Source organism: Anopheles arabiensis, chromosome 2 (genome assembly GCF_016920715.1).
Source record: "Anopheles arabiensis isolate DONGOLA chromosome 2, AaraD3, whole genome shotgun sequence".
In the NCBI taxonomy this organism is placed as follows: domain Eukaryota; kingdom Metazoa; phylum Arthropoda; class Insecta; order Diptera; family Culicidae; genus Anopheles; species Anopheles arabiensis.
In genome coordinates this window covers 95,057,558-95,083,522 of record NC_053517.1, presented here as the reverse complement: position 1 = coordinate 95,083,522, position 25,965 = coordinate 95,057,558, and the positions used below count along the sequence as shown (strand labels likewise).

At 43.6% G+C, this 25,965-nt stretch overlaps 1 protein-coding gene across 14 annotated transcripts in view; it reads left to right on the top strand.

The window, feature by feature from the left end:
* The window catches only part of LOC120895328 (myb-like protein Q), a 60,020-nt gene extending 34,621 nt beyond the window's left edge, over window positions 1–25,399 (top strand). For 9 of the 14 annotated variants that reach the window (XM_040298574.1, XM_040298571.1, XM_040298570.1 and 6 more), the window contains 4 exons: window positions 12,124–12,281; window positions 14,154–14,388; window positions 14,921–15,174; window positions 15,268–25,399. In XM_040298574.1, coding sequence (XP_040154508.1) covers window positions 12,124–12,281; window positions 14,154–14,388; window positions 14,921–15,174; window positions 15,268–15,354 — 734 coding nt within the window. In that variant the 3' untranslated portion in view covers window positions 15,355–25,399. The remainder of the gene's footprint in view (window positions 1–12,123; window positions 12,282–14,153; window positions 14,389–14,920; window positions 15,175–15,267) is intronic. The other 5 variants (XM_040298578.1, XM_040298585.1, XM_040298575.1 and 2 more) reach the window with 3 other exon arrangements.
* Window positions 25,400–25,965: the final 566 nt, after the last annotated feature.

Below are 25,965 nucleotides of genomic sequence, written 5' to 3'. Positions count from 1 at the left end.
AGAGGCAGACTGAAAGGGTTCGACCATCAGGTGAAACCCCGTGGTCAGACCTTTTGCTCAGGTTCAAAGTGGCTTTGGGGTGTCTGCAGGCTGTGTGCGTCGCCTGTTTTTTTTTTTCGGCCGGTCTGTTGGGCTGCTCGCTTGAAAACTTTCACCTTTTTTCCGCCAACCCTCGCCGTGGTGGTCGCCGCCGTGGCATCATCCGATTTACCCCTTGCCGGAGCACGGTCTGTGGTCGGCCACGCACAAGATGCTGCGTGTTTTTTTTTTTTTTGGCACCAAAGATCGATATCTAATAATATTTGCTACCCCGCCACCGCCAACCCGGACACAGGCAGATGACATTCCTCCTTGCACGTTCCTCCCGTTATCTGAAATTCGTTCAACTACATTAATGTGCCCGCAGCCCGGATCTGTGGCTGCTGCTGCTGCTGGAGCTCCCTGTGGGTACCGGTGGAACCGGTTTACCTTCCCTTTTCCGGAATCCCGATCCTTTTGCCGACCACAAACACGGAGGCTTCAGCATGGCAGCGTGTCAGCGTGTTAGCGTGTGTGTGTCTGTGGAAGGTCAGACACAAAGACACGGCCTGTGTGTGTGTGTGTGTCCGAAACGCGGCGAAATTCAGTGCCCACCTACGCAGTGCCGCATTTCGCTTTCACCGCCGTTGCTGACCTCGACCGACGCTGCCTGGCCGATGATGACAGTGAAATGTCGACAGAATTTACCTTCCCCAAAAGAATGTCCAGTCCCCCCAGTTTGGGTGTCAGTTTGGAGAAAGGACCGCGTGAGTGTGTGTGTGAAAGGTGTTCCTTTTTAAACGGAACTGGAATAAACGGGGGGGGGGTGACAATTTTGGATGCGAAACAATGAGCTGGTGAGAATGAAGCACGGCCAACTAGCACGAACAAAGGAACAGCAAAAAGGGATGAGAGCAGATCCCCTCACCCTTCCCATCTGCAGGCCATTTCTTTTCCGCTTCGTACCGTGTTGCTGACTCTCCGTACGACCGATGCCGGTAAACATCATAAGTCGTGCAAATGACGATCACGATAACGGCTCGGAATCGTGTCCGGCCAGTTGGCAGATCCTCTGCCAATTCGCCTGCGCCCGGACGGGCCGCAGAGCCTTCATTAATTAACAGTTAACAAGTACCCAACGGTAGACACGGTCGTGGACTTTCGGAGGGAAGGGAGTGGAAGGTTCGTACATTTACATCGCTTTTTTTTTTGTTGCAACGGACCGGAATTTACTCGGCAGTGCAGGCCCTTTAATCCTCTAACGAGTTTAATCCGCTGCAGCACCAAGTGTGGGAGCGCTGGCTGAAGCTTTCAAGAGCTTCACGAAGCACACATCCCGCTGGAGGTTCATAGGGCGACGGAGGCGGGTTTGTTTGCACAGGTCACGCTCTTTCAACTGTTGTGTGCGCTGCTGATCGCGTAATTAAGCGGTGATCGCGGTGGCTCGCCTGTGTGGTGTGAAAAGCGAAATTTTCTCCGCCGTTTTGTGTCAATAGTGCGCGTCGCAAATTAACGTGACATTAAGCGAGCTGTTTTAATGTATTCGCGTGCGGGCGGAGAAGGAAAACGCGCTGTAGATAGGGGCGAGCAGGGAAGGAAAATACAAATCCAAGGCTTCCATTGTGGATTTTGGTTTGTCTTTTCTTCCTCGCCGGGAAAGAGTTAAATATTTACCAAATCAGAACATTAAAAAAGCGGGGTTTTACGAGCCTGGGAAACAGCTAACAACCGGGATGTTTCGTTGTGCCAGAGACGAAAGTGAAATTATTTGGATTTTGAGCGAATGATTTATTGCAACCGGCGGGCGTGCATGCCTCCCACAGCGTCTGCGTGGCCGCGAGTCTTCCATGCTTAATGGAGGTATAGCAATGTTGTTTGGGTGCATAAAATTTCACTACCTGCAGCATTTGGTGAAGCATTTGTCCGGTCCGGTGGGAATTCGTCGCCTGTGTAGGTGTTGTACGATCTTTTGAGCGAAGTTTTTTTTGATACAATGTAATGTCTTCTTTGTTGACTGTAGCCCATTTACAACTTGTAGTAAAGCACTCTAATTTTAGAATGCAAAATTAATAGCCTCAATCGATGAAACAAATCAATGCGGCATGTGAAAGGACCAGCGACCAGGTTGCTGTTTTCAATCTCCCGCAGATATTTCTCTGCCTACACTTACTTTCTTCGCTCGGCCCGGCAACATTCAACTGGTTTTTTAGAATTTCCTATTCCAATTCGTAAGCGGAACCAACTGCAAAACCGGAACGATTAACGGGCGACACAAGCGAGCTTTCTTCCGCCGTGTGTTTTGTGGACAACTGATTGGTCGGTTGGATTTACAAAGTGAATATTTATTAATGTTACACTTGTCGGTATAAAACCAAATTAACTCACAGTGCATGTCACAAAAGAAAATTTCCTCAGTATTATTCATTTAACCATTAACTTGCTTAGCACCTTTCGTTGCCGGTATCTTTTCCTGCAAACGGACGCATTGATTTTTACTGCTGTTTCCCGTTTAAATTAAATTAGCAATTAGCGTTCGGCCTCAGTACTACCTGCACTGGCAACGAAGCATCAAGCTGAAACAAAAAACCCCGACAACAACTATCGGCAAACACAAATTACCCGTCCGGCAAAGCGAGGAAAGAAAGTCCAATGTTAAACGATGGTGTAAAAAGCCGGGCACAGCAACAGCGCGCACCAATTCAAATCCCACAACCAGGATTGTTCCTGTCCAGACACACACTTACGGGCACACAGAGACACCGGCTTGACCTGATTTTTGTTGGCTGTAAAATTGCAGGAAACGCTTGTGCGGCCGCACCTTCTTCACAGCAGATCCTTCCGTGTTGCGCCGCATGCCCGAATCGATCCGATTATCGTGTTTGCTGCGGCTTAACGTGGCCGGGCGCTACTTACGTTGTTTCCAACGTAGTATGCTTGGTTTTATGCTTGTGGCTTTGTTGCTGCTGAATTATTCTTCCCACTGTGTGCCCTTTTTACGAGCGATTCTTGCCGATTGTTACCCCAAAACAAAGACAAAAAAACTTACCCAGGTGACAACGCCCACCAGACCCGGGGCTAATCCTCAAAAAACAAAGCTGAGGCCTGGAAGAGGTCCCTGCTGCAGAGAGGAAAAGCCACACACAAAAAAAGAGAAATCGCATCCGGGATCGTTCTTCGGCGCGCAGGAACGAGGTCGACTGTCCAGTATGCCCACTGCGCAATGGGGAAGAATAATGAGCGCCAAAAAACTGTCTGTGCTGTTACTTTTGGCTACATCACAGTAGGTTTTGGGTTCAGTTGCTTTGCTTTCTTTCTCGGGCTCGACCAAAGCGCTGAAGCGGTAAAAACAGTGAGCAGAAAGGATTATGTTTCCTCTTTCGAGAACTGAACTGACGCTGACCTCCAGAAAGCAGGAACACGTTGGGAAAGGTTCAACCGGGGGTTTAACCGCAGCCTCCGGCTGAGTCAGCTCGGACCGTGGCAGACGTCAACAGGGTTTGAGGGTTTTTGATGTGCAAAATTACCCACAGGAACAGGATCTTTGGCTTGAAGTTGTTTAATTTGCCGGTTTCCAATGAGTCATAGTTTTGCACTCAGCGCTGGATAAAAATCATCCAAATAGCATGCGCGGTGATCATAACATGCAATCAAACGATAATGCTTTTTGTCTGTCACCATAAAGGCTTGGGAGAATATTAAAGCTTTGTCTGTGTTACGGAGCAACGCGGAAAATACGCACCACTTTCACTCTAATCAGCCCCACACCACTGCTGCTGATGAGCATGCGTTCACACCGAAACAAAGAAACGCATGTCTAGACACCGGAAATATCAACAAACTGTTTAAACGCGTTCAGACAAAAACCCCCCGAAAAAAACGCCACCCAAATGATGAATAGATTAAACTGCGCCGTGCGTAAGCAGAGGCCGCGCAAATGACACTTTCGCTGTCTCTCGCTCTGTTCTGCCAGCTGGAACAAAAAGCACAAACATTAGCATAAAGAGAGTAGCAACGCGGACTAACAACAACAACAAATTAATGCCAAAAACGCACTCCCACACTCGCTTCGGAAAACAGTTGCACGGGCCTTTTAAAGTCATCCTAAATGGGAAATCCCCTCGCCCGTCGACATTTCCACTCCTAATTTCATTTCAGCGTGACGGTAACATGCGCAAAAATGGCAGTTTTTCGGAGGTTCGCTTTGTTATCCCCTACGGTCGTGCTTGCCCCGGCGTGGTTCATAAATCAGAATAAATTTGGTTGCATTATTCTTTCGTTTCACCCCAAACAATCCCAAAACCCGTCCGGAATACTTTCACACACCACAGCTACCACCACCCAGCGGGTTGGAAAAGATGTCTGTTTTATTTTTGGGGCAAAATTTCACATTTCCACACTCCTGCTGCGCCACCGCTCGCGGCATCGAAAATCGTAACGCGAACACCGATGCGTGAACTGATTGCGCAATCAGCGCAAACGCGCGCCAATTTTAATCACTTTCGCTACCGGTCTGCGTCATGGTCATGACGGAGACGGCGCGAAACGGACAGTAGCTTCCCTCTCCAGAGCTTTCTCTGTGACCACCCGGGGAAAAGGGGAGTCGGAAATTAATGCGTGTGAACTACGGCTCCGCCCCGCAACCACCAAGTCACCATGCGATTGCCATTCATTCGTTGATAAAGTGAGTTCTCCTCGTACAGGGTTACTCCCAGCGTCAAGTTGGTGCCACCGGCCAGGGCTGGGTCCCCTGTGGCCGTGACTGGACCGAGTAGGGGACGGGACTCATTAACGCCTTTATCGCTCTTCCCAGCGGACACTTACACATTTCTGTCTCTGTCGTCACGCCGCACAGACTTCGAAAAAAACGACAAGTGTCTCCACACTCTCGCTGCTGTCTGGGATGCCGAGATGCGGGCAGGGATGGGAGGGATTAAGCCACGAACCTCGGATAAAATTCGGAATTGGATTTGATGCCATTTTAGAGGCGCTTTTACTTTCACCCCGGATTGTGCCGAGCCCACCGAATCGTCCATTCGGACGAAACCGACGTTCCGAAAGTGTAATTTTCGACCACCGTGTGGGATTTCGTCCAACAGGTCCGGAACTAAAGGGAAATGGGGATAAAGCAGACGGGTCTGAGGGAGGTCTTTCGAGCCCTTGGAGACACTGTGGTCCCTCCACAGTCATGCACACACACAAACACAGCTTGGTGGCCGGTTTGGCTCTTTTCCCACCGCCTGGCAACTGACAAATGAATGGTGACAAGAGATCTTTAATCTCGTCCGACTCGACTCCGGCGAAAGGTGAAGGAAAGCAAATTAACTTGGGAACTTGGGTACGCTCAGGGGCCGAACCGTTGCGGCAAGGCCATCGCGAAGGCAGCATACGGATGCATGCATGTGTTGTGTACTCGTTTTTGTTGCTGTTTTTAATTTTAATACTGTCACTTTGTGAAATTAATCTAGCGGCTTTCTTGGAAATAGTTGTTGAATTTATTTATAGTTAATGAAATATTAACAAAATTTAATCCGTATTTTAAGAAATTAATTAAAAAATTACAAGCACAAGGAATTCTTTAAGCAACAATGCAAAATTTTACATCTTTGGATGTTTGATTTAAGAAAAAGGATACCTGTAGAAGTATAAATAGCTTTGATTTATGTAGAAAATCATTTTTCCCTAATTAAAGAGGCGAATGAGGCCATTCGGCTCAAAGTCTTTCTCAAATTCATTATTATCATCTTTTTTAAAATTACTAAACGTTTGATTCCAATTAGAACGCTTCAATCTGCTGAATACCATTAGACCATCCCATATTATAGAGTTTTTCTCATACTTTTCGTATTCCTACTTGACCTTTCCTTATAGGAAATCTTTTTATCCTGTAAAATCCATACGAATTTCCAGTGAGACTATTTAAAAATGGTGCTGTAGCGTCTAATTCCCATCACATAAAGTTCATTTCTCTTAAGAAAATGTTCTAAAACTATGAGAGCCACTGAGAACCCCAGTAAATTTAAAATAAAACCTGTGCCACACCCTTTAAAAGGGACATCCATTTATTCATTCAACGTCTTCATCGGACTGGCAGCTACGTTTATTATTTTTTCACACATTTCTTCTGTTTAATGTACCATTCGTTGAGCTAAATGTCAGCAGCACCACCTAAATATTTCCTCATACAAACAGATGCACCCGATGCACCGACGATGATTCATCGTGAAGATGAATTCCCTCTGAGATAAAATTAGCATCGTTCAGCATTACACACACTGCCGCACAGATGTTTGGCAAAATTTAATCCTAATTTTGCTATCCGAATCACTTTGGATCGTTTAATGAAGCACGACAGAGTCAATGAGCCTGCAAGTTGAAGCATTAATGAAGCATTCAAACCACGATATGTGAAGGAAATTGTATCCACTTGGGAGATCGCCAGAGCTAGCTGACCTCCCCGGAAGGGCGAAGTTGATTACTGTGACTGGGGCAGCTGGATTTGGATTTCAATTTAACTCACCCGCTACACCACCTTTTAATCCAATAATCCAATCACAATGGCGCAGCACTATTAGCTGGAGCGCTGCATGGCGGGAAATCAGGTATCGAGAGCGCCGCCAGTGGAACTTATGGCTTCCAGCGAACGGTTCAGCACTTCCGGCAATTATTCAGCTCGCTTTGTGACCGATTGTACGCCGTGAGTGACCCCGAACTTACTGTTCATAGGGAGGATGGATGACAAAAAGAGACCCCCATCAACCGCTTAGATCGTTGCACGGCAGAGAATGGCAATGATGCGGATAGATGATTCTGCGTGCGGCGCACGTTGTATCTAGCTCAAGGGTGTGCGTTAGAATCGGCGATATGTGCGTTCGTTCTTTTTGCTGCGCTGTCACCCCATTCCCTCCCCGTTCTCGGAGCAGGTGCATCGAATCATAATTTAAACGCCACTTTGCTGCACCTGCTGCAGCACATGGAAGCGAAATGGATGGGACGGTGGATGATGCACTGCCATAGGTACAACACGTACACACTGTGTAACGCACTGCGCATGATGACGCACTGACACTGACCTGTCCTAAGCTTATACGCACATGTATGTGTATGCATGTTGACACAAAAGACAAAATAGAGGAGAAAGACTGGAAACCCCATTTACCGGGTGATTAATTGCAATGCCTTGCAGAAAATTGCACTACTCCACCCCATCGGTACGTCGCATCGGTGATCGTCTCTTCGTATGGCATCGAGGAAAATTGTCCTCCCTCTCCAAGGGGTGCCCTTTTTTCGCATCTTATCCATAATGGAACGCGCGCTCGGACTAACCTATCAATGGCCGATGATTAGCTGTGGACACAGCCCCGCTCGCAATGATGGTAATTTGCATAGCGGGAAAGTGCAAATACGCTACGCAGTGCAGCAGTGTCTGCCCGATAATGCGCTTGCTGGAAATCAATTTTGCAACCATTTATCGGTGCCAGCCGGACGGCGGGGCAGGAAGCAAATTGGCAAATAGCACTTCCCGTTTTCTTACAGAGGAAGTATGGAGGCACTGCCAGGAGAGTGCAGTTTGCTCGAACATTCGGTTGACAATGGAGTGGCAAACTAGAGACGTTGTGTTGTGTTAGTTAGCGCTCCCATCCTAAAAGTGAACCCTTTGCCCTTTTTTCACCTGTAAGCTGGAATTGTGTATGACTGTTTTTTGTTTTGCTCTTCATTGTCAAGGAATGACAGGGTAAGATGGTTACTCAGGCCAAGAAAATCGCTTGGTCGTCTATCTGTGATTAAATATGTAATTAGATTTACTGTGATAGAAGATATTTCTAATTATAATATCACTAAACCACTAATAATTTCATCTTATTGATCTGAAAAATTCCAAAGTTGTCTTCAATCTTGTGGTGAGATCTTTCTACTCCATTATCCCTTATGACTTTTCGATCGCTACAAACAATTTCCTCTAATCGCAAATGCCGCAACCACGATTTTTGCATGCCACACAATGCAACGTACGGTGGCGACGACTCGCGAAAGCGCAAACAAAACATTATCCTCTCCCACTGAGGGGAAGCAACCGATCGGGGCTAAAACCGCAACATATGCAAGCGCAAATATTGATGCCTAGACTGCTGGCACTGGAGAGTAAGGAGAAGAAGGGGAGGAAGAAACTCAACCCAACATCTAACTCAGTGCTATCAATTCCAAACACGAGCACGAATTTCAAACGATGGCACACACATACACCGGAAGAAAGCCGCAACAAACCAGGCGGCTAAAACGACCTCCCCCTTTCTCCGCGCAAACACACCGCTTTTATGGCCTATTTTCGCATGCCCCCTTCCTTCCCCTAGTCTTACCTTCACGTGCTGGAAAGCTTTTCACCCGAATGTGCATTGTATAATTCACATCATTACAATTATGTCTTTTGCAACATTACCTCATTGACGAATGCGCAATTTCCTTTCTGTCTGTGTTTCCTTGTGTTCGCTTGCGGTAGGAGTGGATGGAGTGGCGAAGAGGTGGGACGCATTTGTTTAGAAGGAAACCGCGAAAACGCACGGGCAGCAAACAGCGCAGATGTTCCGCCCAGCCAACGGAAGGGGAAAGTGGAGATACAATTTGCGACTGCGGTTCGTGGCGCTGGGCTGGTGGGGCCGGAGCAAGAGTGCCACTTTCGCGGGTTGTAACGTTGTTGATGGCCCAACTGTAAACATTCACTGGGAAAAAAGTAGTACCACAAGATGCTTTAGTATTTAAATAATTTTCTATAACCACTTAAATACATTCCAATACCGTTTAAAATATTCAAACATGTAGCACAGCACATCCCGAAACGCTATGATGTCGCCTTCATGCATACCCCGATCGCTCTCAGCTGCACCTGTTTTACCCGTCCAAGGCACAAAGCAAATACCCGCTCCCGGTCGTTCGAACGTTCCCATCCCGATTTATTGTTTGATTGGAGTTTGAATGGTGCAACTTTTTATTGACAGACTCGAGATGAGATAAAATGGCCCGCGTTGCGCAACCATGCCACATGGTTGGACACATCTGCGCCGGGCGGACACATCATAAAACACACGAACACCGTGCCGCAGCTACCTTTGGCTCTTGCGATACAACCCCAAGCAGTTCCGAGCGAAAGTTTTTCTTCCCCTTGTAGGCAATCAAAAGATCTTCGCTGAAGTGGAAAGACATGGCAAAAGATTTGAAGTACGTGCTTGTTAGACGATGGGGAGATGGATAGGGAAGCAGAATGGGGTAAAAGAAGTGGTCAACAAGGCCCTAGCAATTCGATGACATGTTTTATGACGCTGCAAAACGGTCCATTCCAGTTGCTGGAACCGGTTTTCCCTCCTCCGGTTTTGGGCTTTGAGTGTCTTTTCCCTATGATGACCGATATCCCGAACGTTGTTCTACGGGAATGGGGAAGTAGGGCCGTTTGGTTTTTAATTTCCCAACCATACTACTATGTTTTCCGCCCATAAATAGGTACAGTGTGCCTAGCGTGTCCTATTACAGCACGCACGCACGGACGCAAGATCCGCCGCAAATATGGCATCCGCTCCGGGCCAATCACTTCGACGCGATCGTCACCAATGTCTTCGTGGTTGCGCAACCGGGCACGACAACACATCCAAGGCACACACACACACATCCGCTCCGTTGGGTTGGGGTGTGTGAGAAAACCGGTTGTTCCGACTTAATGAGAAAATTTCACTTTCATCCAAAGCCTAGTTTTTCGCGCAGCTTCTCAATGGTTCCGCGCTAATGTGCGCTGATTGGCACAGTTACGGTGATTTTGCGCAAACACTGCTTCCTGATGCGCAGCCATCTGCGCACACATCGTGGCTCTATGGGGGGCGTTCGGGGGGGAAGGGGGCTTTTCACATCCGATTAAGAATTGGTTATTTATGTGTCAGTTGGTTGGCGTCGTCCGGTTGCTGGCTGGAGGTTGTATGAAGTGCGTTGAGTGTTTGTCTTTGTCGGGTTTGATTTAGGATTATCTTCAGGATTTTGATTTAGGTTCATCTCATACTCCAAGATGTGGCCAATTATCGCCAGGAAAATGATTTATAGACAATTTCATATTAACATTGAACATGGAAAATGAACCTGATCTTAATCAAGAAGTACGCTTATATTAGTGACAGCCATTTTGTCGATTCCTCCAATAAATCTGTTACATTTTCAATTTCATTTTGATGCTTAAAGAATGTTAAGATAGAGACATATAGAGCGCCATTATGAAATTCAATGTAACTTTTCCCAGTTTTTATCATTAAATGTTATCTCAATGATGACGTACGTCTATGGTACGTCTAACAAGTACTGGGCGATAAATCTCTAGCCAAGTATCGAAGATCTCAGCTATATTTAGAGACTGGGTGTAGATCTAAAGATGTTAACGACAGCTTTACGCTCAGTAAACATATCTATTACGTTGCCTTTCCTGGATTAGCTTCCTAGATGGAGGAAGAAGCTGCCAATCGGAAATAAATTAATCAATTCTTGCACGTCCCGTAATTAAAATCTCATATTACTCGTACACTTCCCTCCGACAACTACACTGCTCTAATCATAAATTAGTACGGTCATGCGACAAACCCCAAGCGTCGTCACCGCCTTTCGCTTATGTAAACGCGAAGCATCATCTCCCTTTACCGCAGACGAAAGAAAAGCGACCCTACAAGCGCCCAGAAACCTAAATACCGGACCGTCCAGGTGGTGTGCTTCGTGCTGGACCTACTACTGCATTGGAATTCACACCATTCCTTAGTAACTCGGTGGCTCAGTTTCGCCTTCATTCCATCATCATCGCCACCGTTCGTCGCCTGCCAACTCGCGCAGGTGTTTGCTCAGTGGGTGACTTTAATTACTATCATCATCGGGCCCTTTTCCATCATCGGTCGATCGGTTGCTATCGGTGCGACGATGGGAAACTCCTCGTCCCTTCCGCGCTCACCGGTCGCTTTTCCAATTACGTTTTTTTACCATCGCAAACGGGGAATTCCAGTTCGCACCACACTAGGAAGTGCATGTGCAGATGGACAAGTAACACACCGCAAGCCCTGTTCGTCTAACCCCCTCTTTCCCCTCCTTTCAATGTACGCACACAGTCTCACACACATACTACAAGCCGCGTAACATAATAGTCTGCAAAGCCGTTTGCTTCCGGCGTCCGTTTCCAAGCGTTTCCAACCGCTCAACCGATGCGGATGGGCCCCGGGTTGGCCCATGTTTCTATGTTACGTGTCTTAATGTTTCCCCCCTCGCGGCTCGTTGCCGGAGCGGGGAAGGTGAAAGTGGTGCGCGTCGTGGATGAAATTTCACTTTCATTTTCTTCTCTGTTTGTTTTCGTTCGTTCGTCCGTTCGTTCGGTGGTTCGTGTCTGCCGGGCAGCGGGGTTTTGTAGCGAAACCGCTTCACTGTTTCTATTGCCGGTGGTTTTGTTGTGTGAATCATTTCCTCTTTTGGATGGAGCACACCGTACGGTGTGTTTGTGTGCGTGTTTGCAAAGTGGGAAAAGCAGGAAACATTCCTTTCAGCTCAACAAAGCTTAATGAGGGGGCTTCGGGCACGCCGAGCACGCCGCGGCCAAGAAATGACGCGATCCATAGTCGCGCTTGTTGTGCGCAGCGATCCTTGCCAGCCATATTCGTAACATATTGACCGATTTTCTTCCATTCCGAGCGTAAGTGGGAGCAATAAATAGGTTGCATTCGTTTGCATTTATCGCTCCACATTGAGTAAATCTTTCCTTTTCTATAAAAGCGGGAAACTAATGTGCTTTCATGGTTTGAGAGATCGTTATACGGATAACGAAATCGAATCAAATGAAATAAACCAGAGCTTATATTACTTTATAATTGTATAATTATTTAAAAATAACTTTAAATGTTTTCTTATATACTGTTGTTCATGAAATAAGTAACAAAAACTGCCCCCCTGAGTGTGTGAGAGTTTTATTGTTTTTCGTTTTATCCCTTCCACTAACCCTCTAATCCTCTAGCCCTACCCTCCTCAACCCCACCCAACACCCTCGTATACCCTATTATGATTTTCGGCGGAAAAATCTATAATTCATAGTAGTCTTTCTATTTTCAGGTAAAACAAGCAATAACAAAGATATCTGCGGCGAGGACAAACACAAAGAGGAGAACGATCCATGGAACGTCGAAACACACTCCGCGTTCCTCGGCCCGAACCTATGGGACAAAACCCTGCCCTATGACTCTGATCTCAAAGTGCATCAGGTGAGTGAGGTGAGCAAAATCGATCAAAACCTTACTCTACTTTACGCGTTTAGCTGTTGTTACTGTCGTTGTGGTAGTAGTATAAGTGTAATGGTAGTGTTGTTAGTACCGTATTTAGTAGCTTTTTTGTTCAGTATTTTAGATGCATAATTTGTTAAGAGCTGTTTTGAGCGAGTGAGAACATAACACAATAGTCATTACACGTCAAGAAGTTCTTAACTTTTTGGTGGGAAATCTTGGAAAACATGTTGAATGTTGATTAACACTTTAAGCGCCGCGTCATATGATTTCGTATGACGGCTTTGCTCACCACTCAGCTTTGTATCTGACGCTCAGTGATTCTCTTGAGAACGAATGAGGTAGGAAAGAGAGAACGAGAACGACATGTGCTACGCCGCTTATCGCAATGAAACAAAAGAGTGATAACAATGGCCCGAGAAACTGTCGCTCTCATCGCTCTCTTGCCATGCGCTACGTGCTCACTCAAAAACTGTGACGTCAGGCTGGCGGTCAAAGTGTTAAAACCATGTTTGACAGATGCCATTCAAGTATTGAAAGCTCCTTAATCACTTTCCACTTAGTACATCCTCACTCAAGCGCCCTCTACTGGAATCGTGTGACACTGCTCCTAGGGAAACAATGTATCAGTTTGAATCAAACAAACCAACACAACTCACCATCATGAAATATTTGCTCTTAAACAACTCATTCACACTTCAAAGCTCAAACCGTCGTAAAAAAAAGCAACAAAAAAAACCGGAAATATCAAGAAATATGAACCGAGAATCAAAGCGAACCACACTTATTTAAAAAAGACAATGGTACAATTAGTTTTTTTTTCTTTCTTACTTCTGCTTTCCCCTGTATTACCTTTACCATCCAATCTATGTTGCTTCAATTACTTTGCCACTAGGGGCACTACCGTTGCGTCAAGCAATGCTCACCATCATCATCATCACTGCGAACGTCTTCACTTCCTTCCCAAGCGGTCGGTCGGACGGTTAGATAAGCCGTTCCAACACACCCCGCTAGACAGCAGTGGGCCAAGATAGGCATCTTGCTTTGTGGAATCCGTTTTCCTACCCTACACAGCATTTGCCTTGCGCGGCGCTGCACGGGGTGGAAAACTGAATGAAAAAAGAGAGTGGCACCACTGCTACTACTACTACTACTATCGCTCAACGGTACACCACGATTGTCTCATTTCGGGCGTCGAATCAGTGAGTGAAAGTGAGCTAACCATTTTTCAGTACCACTTGGAGAGCCGTTTTCTTAATTTTTTGGAACTAATTTCCTGCCTTCCTGGGTCGGAAAATAAGCTCCCCCAAGCGACCGAGTGTCGCTCGAATCATTGCCAGTAATAAGCCCAAAACCAGGGGCGGGGGAAGGTTTGAAAATCGAAAGTGAACCGAAATCACAATCGTCCAAAATCGAAAACGTTACGATCGTTACGATCGTTCATTGAACTTTTCCACCCGCGGTCATAATTGACTTAATTTTCCATCCATTCCGGTCATTCCGGCACCAAAACGCGCTGAGAAGCGATTAGCAGAACGAACCGTTTATTGGACCATGCTAGCGCGGTAATAAAATGCCCCGAACGGACTGTAATTGTAAACATTATTGCGCATAAATTGCGCTTTAACCATACGCTTTGCGTACGGGTTTGCATACACGCCCATTATTCGGTTTTGCTATTTTATAGCTATTTCTTTACCGTTCCTAATTTTTGTTGAATTGCACTTACTACTCTTTTATGTTTTATGCTTTGCATGTGCATGCAGTTGCTAGTCTGTTGTTTTGTCGTTTGAGTGACCTGATCTAATCGTACATTATTCTTTCGTTTACTCCTTTTCTTCACCACACCACACCCTTGAGTAGTATGCTGACCTGGACGAGTTTCTCTCGGAAAATGGCATTCCGTACGATGGAATACCGAACAGCAATCTGGGAAATTCGACCAGCCTGACCGGGCAGCGGTCGGACAGCATCGGCCACTGTGCGGGGCTGTCGCTGTCCGGTCTCGGGCAGGTCACCACCAAGCGCGAACGGTCGCCCTCGCCATCGGATTGCATGAGCCCGGAAACGATGAACCCACCGTCACCGGCCGATTCAAGTAAGTAGCGTCCCCTACCGGTCGGCCCCGGGGGCCCACGGGATTGGAACGGTTCCCCCACTTGGGAATAGTGAGAGGGGGAGAGAACCCGTTCCGTCCTGGCTGGAATTGGGGGAAAACAAGCTTGAAGGGGGAAATTATGGAAATTGATTTAAGAGAGAGAATTAGAACTGTTGTCTGAATATTTGCCAGCTCTGTTGCTTAATACATTAACAGATTGATTGGAAAACTCTCTTCAATCAGCTCTGTGTCATAATTTCCCCCGCCAAATAATGCTAGACTAAGTACACTAGGTTAAGAGTTCATTGCGTTAGGGAACATTATTTTATGATTTTTGGCCACGATTGAACGAGAAAATGCTTCTCCTCGATTGAAACCATTCCCAAAACCTTCCCTCCTGCTTCCAAAATATTCATCAACAAAAAAAGAAAAAAAACCTCCATTCATCCATCCTTCCCCCACACGTCCCCGTTATTGGTTTTTGCTCTCCTTCTTTTATAAGGATCATCTCCCTCATTATTGTAAATGTTAGTTTTCGATGTTACAGCGTTCTCGATGTCGTCCACCCGCGACTTTGATCCGCGGACGCGCGCCTTCTCCGACGAGGAGCTGAAACCGCAGCCAATGATCAAAAAGTCCCGCAAACAGTTCGTGCCGGACGAGATGAAGGACGACAAGTACTGGGCGCGCCGTCGAAAGAACAACATGGCGGCGAAGCGGTCCCGCGACGCGCGCCGCATGAAAGAAAACCAAATCGCGCTCCGTGCTGGTTACCTGGAAAAAGAGGTTGGTGGTCTACCGTTTGGCTTTTCCGATTTTTTTTTTTCTTCTCCAACCCCATTCTCATTGTTCGGCTTTCTTCCCCCCCTAATCCTCCAGAACATGAACCTACATCGAGAGGTGGAACAGCTGAAGCAGGAAAACATGGAGCTGCGCGCCCGCCTGTCCAAATACCAGGAGGTATAATCTTAGCCCGGCGTACCCCGGCGGAACAACGCCACGCGTTCGTCTACTTCTAGTACTACTCTACACCATCACCGTCACTACTACTACTACTACCGCTACTACTACTACTACTACTACTACTATTTTGCTAACCACTGTCGGCGTCGATGTGTTCGGCAGCGTCGCATTGTTTCGCCAGATCGCCACCGTTTATCGCCATTAGAGTCGTCTACCAATCGTTACCACCGATCACCAGCAGCAGCTGCAGCAGCGACAGCAGCCAGGCTTACAGCGCAATGTTGGTGAAAGGCAGCTTTATGCAAACCCTGCGCGTGCGCGCTCGCGATCCTCAGCGCTCCCAGCAAACGCAACTGCTGGCGCAAAAAAACCAGGACGCAACGGGCCGCTTCCTTGTTGTGAAGGATTGCCAAGGGAGAGTTGGACAGCAGAGAGAGAGAGTAAGAAAAAGAGAGAAAGAGATAGGAAAACACGAGGGAAGCAGTGTTAGATGCGCTTCCTCCACCCCCACTGCAAGGCTATTATAGTTGTACGTGTTATGTTTCATTTGTTTTGTTTTGTTTTTCGGTTGTTACTAAGAATAAGCTCGATCCAGAATTGTTGGAAACGGGACGGACCTGTGCGCACGGTGTGTGTAGGGCTTTTTACGTTTGAAACTAAACTGTTTGGAGAGAGAGAGTGTATCGTTGATAGCTTATTTGATGCTACACAGTAGTAATGTTGGTAGCTCAAGACAGGCGACAAAGAGCATAAAGATAGAACGCAGTAACGTAGAACGCATGCCTGCTAGACAAAACAGTAGATCTAGATCAACTAAAGAGTAGAGAAAGAGAGAGAGAGAGCAAACGAAAGATCGAAGATAGAAGCCGCTTGTTTACATACAATACAATTTAACTTACACAAAAAAAAACAAACACACATTCAAAACCATCCTCCCCACCTGAAACAAGAGAAAAGGCGTAAAGGAATGCGAGCAGATAAAATGATTAAAAGCAGAGAATAGCGTTTAAAAAATAACTTCAATTTCAAAGAAGGAAAGAGGAACACATGAAGCTTTCCTTTTTTCCTTCTTCCGCGCAGTAGATAATGCAAAAAAGTAGTCGCAAAAGAGAGCGAGAGAAGTGTTTCGATTAAGTTTTGTTGTTTTTTTTATTTGTTTTTCCTTTTGCTTGCTGTCGCGGTTTAAAGGATTGCTTTAAGTAGCGGGTTCCTTACGACCTGCCTGTCTGCAAAAAAAAAAGAAATGATGGAGCGTAAAGCAAAGGGAAAAGCAAATGTCGGAAAAAAAGTGTCCGAGACGCGGGACGCCTGTAGTTTAAACATATAAAATGCTGGATTTGTGCAATTGGTAATTATACTGTGACCCGGGTGTGTTATGTGCATGTGTTGGGTGGTAGGAGCGAAATGGAGCGAATGAGCGCAGCTGGAGTGTGAGCTTGGTATGACACGTTAAGGATAGGGTTCAAGCAGAGGTAAAGAGGTGGACCCCGCCTCACTTGTTTGATAAGCAAACGGTGTCATTAAGGATAGTCGTGAGTCAATTGTCTTGGTTTTCGAGGGGCTCGTTTTTGTTAGTCACGTTGTTACCATTGGGTGGTTCGTTGCTTTTTTTTGTTGTTTTGAACCGGTGTACAGAGAAGAAGCTCATCACTTCACTCTGCACCGTTTGTTAAACCACATCCACACTGACCTGTTGGATCTTCTCTATAGTCATGGGAGAAATTAGGAGCATTTCTCCCAAAGCAAACGTTATAAAATACAACAAAAACAAACGTTTCACGTGAGAACGACGACGTAGGGCTGTGAGTTTATCAAAAAAGAAGAAGAAGAAGAAGAAGAAGAAGAAGAAGAACATAAAAACACAGTTAATAAGAAGAAACTGTAACTGAGAGAGAAAAAGTGAGAGAGTGTGAACGATATGTTGGCAACCGAAACCCAAGCCTTAGTGGAAACCGCTGCTGAAACTGCTGAACCAAAAGAAGAAAACGTAATGCGTGGCACAAGGTGCATTTTTTCATCGTCCTTTTATGAGAGACACGATAAAAAGCACGATGGAAAGGAGGAAGTAAGGTAGCGCTTTACTGCGACCGAACGACTCCTCTGCGCATGTAGTGCTTGTTTGGGGCCTTGCTGCGCAGCAAAGAATATGGCCTTCGGAATTCGTTTCCAAAAAGTAAAACCCCACTACCCTTCTTCGATCGAGATCGACATTCGGACATCGGACCATGAAATGTACAAAACGCATCCTAACGCGAGCGAACTCTCTTCCGTAAGGAGCTGAACAGCTGTTTTTCATGCTCTCTTTTTCTTGTCTCTAACCAACAACTGCTAGAAAAGAGAAGTTTTCCCCAAAAATACCTGCTAGCAGGACTTCACATTGGATCGGCCTCGCGGTTCTATCCTTCTGTGTACATCTTTCTTCTCTTCACTCATGCTTCTGATTACACTTTCATCTACTTCGGCCTCTCGGAGCGTTTCAAGAGCACCTCGCCTGTGTTCCCTTAGGCTTCTAGCTTGAAAACAAATATTACAAAACACTGTTACGAAAATACCTGTTATACCCGAGTTATACAAACTCTTGTGCTCGTGCTTACTTGGTTGGTGGTTCGGTTAGTTGCTAGTTACCGTTGTGCACCGTTGTGTTGGCATTGGCTGCCCAATTGGCTCCACATACGGCACACACACAAACGGCTGGCACAGATTGTTGGACGGTAGAGGCGGTAAAGTGAAAGGATTGACACAAGGACCTGCAGCTAGACAAATAGTAGAACCTGAAAGCATAACCGCGCATGCGTTGAAGGTAGAGTGTGCGGTAGTAGTGAAATAGAAGAGGAAATTATCTTTACACGTTGATATAATGACAAATTAGCATGCATATTCAATTAGGTGCGCGGGACAAATAGCCTCCCAATTCTACGGCCTTAAGCCGGCCTTTGTACATACGTTCGAACGTTACGAAACAAAACAAAAAAAAAATATTAACAAAAAACCCCAACACACATACACACAAAAGAAACCCCCCCCCCTCGTAGCCTAAAGCAAGATGCAGTAGCACGCAGTTAAATGCTAACTACAAAGAGAGAGAGATAAATGCTGTTTGTTTAGTAGAATTCATCGAGTACGCGAGTTTTATCAGACAAAAAAAGATATAAAAGCAAAACATGCGAAACTTCACAGGCACGTGTCCGGGAAGTCATAAGTCTGCCGGTATATCCCTAAGCTTTCTCTGTTGCCTGTCTACCGCAGGTGCTACGCGATGATTAGGCTGTGTTTTCTCATAGCTTTGCGCCTACCGAGCTGATCTTTCGCAGGAACATCAAACACAGACACTCGTTAGTACGGTAACCGAATGAGATTGATGATTTTGGTACACCCTGCACCCCGTAGACTGTTGTTAGCTCTTGGTGTTTCGCTTGGGGAAAAAAAAAACAGGACGACGGCACTCTCGCGAAGAATTCAATGCAAAGACTTTACCTGAGGGGCTACGCATGGGAGTGGCAGTGACGGAACGTACGATTGGTGATGGTTAACGATAGAAACGATGCAAACGGAATAGAAAAAGGCCGGCAAGAATGGCGGTACCGGTGGTAGTGGAAATGGACGTAGTGGTAGCACGTAGGACGTGTGGGGGATAAACGGCACCAGCAAAAGCAAAAAGCAAAAAGCTGTTACCATTCAAACAGTGATGGCAAATGGTGTAGAAATGTGAGGGCGGGAGGATGGAATCAAAAGTAAGGAAAAGGAAAAATGAGAAGAAAAAAAAACACACATACACATACATACACACATACACGAGAGCAAACAATTAGTAGTCTGATTCAATTGTAGTGATAGTAACATTTAGTAAGTGACACATGGCGATAAATATGTAATTTGATAAGGTTGATGAATGGTGAAGCAGAACGGAAAAGAGAAAGAGAGAGAGAGAGAGAGAGCAAGAAAGCAAACAAAACAAAGCTACCAAGAGCAGAAAAGCTAAAAAGCATAAAAGAAACAAACAAACAAACAAAACAAAAACAAACTAACTAACAAACACACATAAGTGTGGAAAATGATTAATGAAAGGCAAGCTTAAAAGGAAAGCGTGGTTGGCAGGGTGAAAAAAGGAAAAGGAACAAGGAAATGGTTTTTTGAGGTGAAAATGTGAATGTGAAAAACAAATGAGCGAAATCGATGCTGAGCTGTGGCCGCGTGTTGCTGGAGCGTGTTTAAATGCGGGGAAACAAAAACCCGATGATATGGTAGGCCGGAAAGCTCAGTAACGCGTCAAGCACAGCAAGTGCTGTAGTTCAAACTTTTGCGCACACCTGAGTTAATTCCTCCGGAAAAGAACGAACCGTTTTGTTGTTGAAATAAGCTAAAAATTAACGTGACGTTGTAAAGGAAATGCAATTCCCTGGATCGACAAATGATTCAAAATTAACGGCTATTGGAAAAACACGTGAATTCACAAAATTTAACTATTGACCTGATCTGAGCCGTGTAGTTGTCGTTGTTGTTACCAGTACATACACACATACATTCAGTCAGTAGAACCATGCTACCATATCCAAAGCATCAAGTTACCAAATGATTGCGTTACACGTTTCTATAGTGAAGATGTTTATTTTTTTTCGTTTTGTCTTCTTTCGGTCTCACGTGCTACTCATTAAATTATTCTCACCCTTTCTTTGCGTCTCACCATATCTCTCTCTCACCCGCTGAGCACCAGTGAGCAGAGCGTGAGCAAAGCGGGCAGGGTTTTTCGGTTTGCTACCGGTTGCTGGTTGTCCTCAATCGGTTTGTTTTCCGTTTTGTTTCGTTTCGTTTTGGTTGGTACCTTTCTTATACTGTCAGCTATTTTCTGTACAAAGTTTGTGTTCAAAGTTTTCTTTTTCTTCCCTTTCTCAGTAGTGTAATCAATTTTGCTTTGCATCTTTGTTGAATCGTTTGTATTGAGGTTTGTTTGCTTTTTTTTTGGTTTTATTTTCCCATTTCGCTTCAGTTTGGGCTTAAGGATGTGGTCAGTTATTGCCTTTTCTTTGGGCACCGCAAAACAAAGCACACAAAAACTACACGACAACACACAGACACACAAACGCAAGCAAAAAGAACAACAGCAAGCAAAGGAAGGAACAGCTGAAATGGGAATAGTAAACTAAAGCGTAAAATACCCTCACAATCACCACCAACCCTAGTGCACCTAGTTATGACTTACACACCCGGAGAAAGATTATTAGTAAGTGCTAGGATACGATAAGCTATAAAACGTATGCCCGTCCCGTGGGTGAAAAAAGGAACAAAACGTGGAGTAAACACAAGAGAGTAGGAAGAACAAAAAGGCGTAAAACAAAGAGAAGAAATATAGTGTTGTGTAGCAGCAGAGCAGAGATGTGAAGAAGTAGTGAAGTAGTAGAAGAAGAAGAAGAAAAGAAAAACAAACAAAAACAAACAAAAGTGTAGAAAGTAAACATAGTGGCTCCTAGTTAAGCGAATTTGTTTTGTTTTTGTTTTTGTTTTTCGTTTTTTTTTTGTGTAATTGTTATCACTTCGCAGTAGCAGCTTTACGATTAATAAGGAAATTGGTTAATGTTCGTTTTTACCCTCTATCCGCCACTCCCCATTTGTTGCTTCTCTAATAGCTCTTTAAGGTGTTTCTTCTCCCTTCTCAACTTTTTAGTGTTCTTGCGGTAAAGAAGAAATCTATCTATTATTATCTTGTATTTAGCAAATGTTATGTATTATTTCTTTACGTTTTGGCATATATTCGTTTTCACTCATTTTCCTTTTGTTTTCGTTTCGAAAAATTTCAAATACAAAGATAAAAAAATCTATTGGCAAAAAACAGTCTTAGCACAGGTTTGTCACAATTTACACCATGCTGCAAATGGATTCGATTGCAAAAAGCAACAAAACTATGTATTGATTTAAATTTACACACTAAACCCTTTGCCGTGCTACCTTATCTAAATCCTTTCTCGTACACTGCTTAACTCCAATCTACTTATGGATTATTTCTACTTTGTAAATGTTATTTAATGTAGTAAATACCTGTTTTCCTCTTCTTTTGTTGGTTTGTTTAACCCCGTTTTGCCCTAATTGTGAATATAATTGGTATAGTGTTAAGTGCTGGCAGGAGAACCCGGAAGGTTTCCCGCTTTTTGCCGCTTTTCCCACACTTTTATTTTCTTTCTTACTCTTACATTTCTCTTACTCGCTACTGTTCACTTACTTCTGTAGATAAGCTCGTTGGTGTTTTGTTTTTTATCTCTTCTTTTCACTTCCGATGGCGTTTGTTTTTGGTAGCTCTTTTCGAAAGTAAACAAAGGAAAGTAGAAAAGCTTAGGCACGTAGACGAAAGCTGCAGCTTACAAAATGAAATGCGTTAATGGGCAATAATTTAGAAGCAGACGCAAACATAAAAAAAATAAAACAAGAACTACAACTTAAAACTCATCCCCCCCCCATTACACTCAGTGTATGAACATGTTCTGTTGCAGGACATACAAACACACAAAAGAAAAGACAACCGAAGAGGGAACGCGAGTAGTAGAAAACGGCAAAGGAAAGCAAACGCGCATAATTAAGACGAAACTTACGAGCATTCATCCATTCTTTGAGTTTATTAACCTGTTTCCCCCCCCCCCCCGGCCCTTAATTCTATTATATTATAACTATCGTCTGTCACATTACAAACTCACTCACTCTCTCTTGTTAAAAACACACACACAAACATAAACTATGCAAATGCACACAGACAGAAAGAGAGAGAAAGAGAGATACACACATACATACACACACTCAAGTCAATGGAAAACAATGGCAGCGATGAAAAATAGGGAGGGGAAAAAAGAAAAAGAACACAGGGCTGGTTTCGGGGCCTTTGCGTTCGTCACGATTACTACGATTACATTTATGATTAATTAATTATATTAATATTATTATTATTATTATTTTCTAGCGAATGATTACGATTTTTTTTTCGTCGAAAAGAGATCAATAAAACTATAAGCATAGTTAAGTGACACTTGTTTTCTTTACGTTGTTGACGTGGTTGTCGCTGTTGTGTTGCTGTTGTTGTTATACCTTTCGGTTTGTTTACTGCCCCTGGAGAGAGAGCCCTGAGTTGGGGCTTTCAGTCATGGCTTGATCGATGCTACAACAAAAAAAAACAAGATAAAGCCTACTACAATTATAGAACGGAATACAGGTAGTACGGACCTTTTACCCATTGGTCCCTCGTAACAAACAAACAAACAAAAAGAACACTAGTAACACTCCCTCCTCCCCATTACTTAACGATGGTATCCTTCCAAAAATGATCACACAGACAAAGAGACTCACCGAATTACTATTATACTATTATTCTTAGTATACCCTTTAGTGGAATAGATGTAGCGAGTATATTATACAGAAGCATTAGTACGAGCTGTAGTAGCTAGTGTGTTTGTAGTTGTTTAACTGTTATACAGCCCTTTCTATTTAAACAAAAAGAAGCTTCGAAAGTACGAGAAAATTATTAGCATAATAAGAATACATGAACACAAGTTTGCAAAATTCGGTTTTTGGTTTTAAACACCTTTCTCGTTTTACATCCACCTCCAGTAGACTGTACTTGTGTGTCCTAATCCCGTCCTGTGTGCAAATGAAACGATGTATTGAAAGCCCAGAATTCAACCAATTCCCAATCTTTAATCTGGAAGAAACAGATAGCACACTGCTACATGTGAAACCTTCGAAACAATAAACGAACGATGTGGAATCGATTTTTACAAAATCAAACCGTACTAGCGAGTGTTTTGCGTACGTAGCAGCAGCAGCAGTAGCAGCAGAAGCAGCAGAAGAGTTCTGCGCATGTAAAACACTAACCAAATATGGTAGTGAAGTTAAAACTCATTAAAAAAAAAAAACAAACGCTTAACATTGCAAATAGTAATATAAAACAAGCTGGCGAGTGTAAGAAAAACAGAAGAAGCAAAAGGTTACGGTGGACGATGCAACAAGTTGATTATGATGAAAAATAAAGAGAAAATTAGTAAACCACAAACACCGCTCCATTTGGCATGATGATGGATGGATGTTGTAGTTGTAGTTGCAAGTAGTTGCTAGCAAACGGTAGTATTCGTAGCAGCAGTTGTAGTTTGTAGCAGTAGTACTGTATGGCTCAGAAAGTAGCTAATAGTAGCCGAAACAGTAGTTGACTGATATTGGCAGAAAAGGAAAGAATCACATGAAAAGAAAAAAAAAAACAATTGTTCAATTAGCTCGTTTTGTTCGTGTAGTGTGTTTGGGTCTTCCGGAAGTAATGGATGCTTTGTTTGATAGTGTGAATATCATTTGTGAAAGAACTTAGAAAGCAACTCTATTTTGCGTGGAATAATCATCATTTATTATGAATTGGTTTGTACACTTTTAGACTCTTTGGCTTTAATTAGTCTTTACTGTTCGATTATATATATATTTTTCTCTACTTTGTGCGTTTTATTTGAGAACCCCGTTTTTAACCCCTCCTCAAAGGAAATTAAATTATTAAGATACCAGTGCAGCTAGCGAGACTGAAATTAATGAGAAAAAAAGCAAGGAAAATCGTATAAAATATATATAAAAGCATTGCAAGCAAATCTGTTACTGTGGCAGTGTACTGCCGTTCAACAAAAACCAAAACAAGTTAAAGCTAAATGTTTGTTCCGGTGGAATCGCGCTTGGTGTAACATTTTGAAGCAATTAAAAGTGCATAAAACATCGGTAAGAATGTGTGCCGTGTGTGAAGTATAGAAGCAGTTTATCAAAGTAAAACTATAAATGTTCTTTTTTTTTCATGCAACTCTACCAATTTTCACAATTCACCATCTGATTTTAACAATTTTTTGGTTGAATCTTGCAAACAAGGGCTCTCTTTCACAAACGATTGAGTGCAAAGAGTGCATTTCAAGCGCGTAGAAATGAAAACCTGCCAATAAGTATATTGAAGAAGAAGTAAAAAACGGATAACAGGGAAAGACTCAACGTGTGCATCCTTGCAAGGAAATGGTAACCAATGTTGTTAATAGGGATAATATTAAAGCAACAAACCTGTACTCACACACATACATACTCATTACGGTGCCGAGGGTAAGAAGCTGTAACTAAATCAATTTTACGTAAAATCTGGAAACGATTCATTCATCTATCAACTAAGGTCGGCCACATCAGCATCCTCACACGCTCACAAGCTCACAAAGGCCGCATATGCAAGTCGAGCAAGCTCGTTTAGCTGAACGTATTTTGTGCAAGAATAATAAGAACAAAAAAGTGCCTCATCATCATCGCCATCAGTAAAAATCGGAAACGAATCTACAAGAAGGAGCAAGAGAAATGAAATAAATCATCAAACCAGTAAGACATATGCAAAAAAACAGAACAGTGCAACATCACGATGAGCAGCATACAACAATAAGCGCAAAAGTACGGAGTATGTGGAACAGAAACATAATAAAACTTGTTGAAAAGAGAAATAAAACGAAGCATCATTAATTAATTGTTGATCGTAAATGTTACAGAAAAGGATAAAACACATCATCGCAGTAATTAATCAATCGCAAATATAAGTAAATAGAACAAAAACAAAAGTGAACATTATCACCAAACAAGTGATTAGTATTTTGCTTTAATTTCCAACATTTTGCTGTCACATACGGTAATTGAAGACGCAGTTAGTGAATTCTAGTTGTCTAACAATATTACTCATATACAAGCCACTCTCCTCGCACAGTACGTTGTTAGATGAGTCCCAGTCAAGCAGAGAGTAAATTTTATTATAAAAAGTAGCGATATGATTACTGTCTATTTTATGTTTTACTTACAAAAAAACAACACTCAATTCCAATAATAATTTCATTTTAAATGGCAAATAGTGTAGACGTTCAATGTTATGCTTCTATCTATCTGTGGCCAGCTGTAGCATAATATGTTTTCCAAAAGATCACCCATAATGAACTATTCCAAACTCCACAAACACACTCACACACAAACCCTGAACTGATGTGGCACACGAACGATGAAACATGCTATTTTACCAAAAAAAAAAAAAGACATGAAATTAATATTGTTACTAGGGATTTAAATGTACCATTTAAACCACCCAGAAGCGTACGTATAAGTGTGAAAGTAAAACAAAGTAACAAAGCAAAACAGAAAACTAAATGAAGCGATGATAGTAGAATTGGCTAGAACACACATGGTAGCTGATGTACGTGAAAGCTCACTGATCAAAACAAACCCGATTTGATCATTCAGCTACAGCGTAGGGTTGATTAAGCTATACATAAAAACAACAGCAACAACGGTGGTACAATGGTTAGGAATTAAATAAGCGTATTCTTTCAAATGGATGAAAAATTTACAACATTGTGAGAGTCATTACATTATTGACTCGCACTATTATGAAGACGTAGAACCGCCTACAGTGTAGAACGCTTTGTACGCTTACATTACTCACATAGATGGGGACAAGGTGTAACGTGAGTTGAGAAAGGAATTGTTGAATGAAAGGAAAAAAAATATAGAAATGGAGAGAAAATATAGGAAACTAAGAGATACTAAAAGCAAGCAGATACGCGCTGATGGAGGAAGTGATAGAAAAAGCTGAACCCAAAT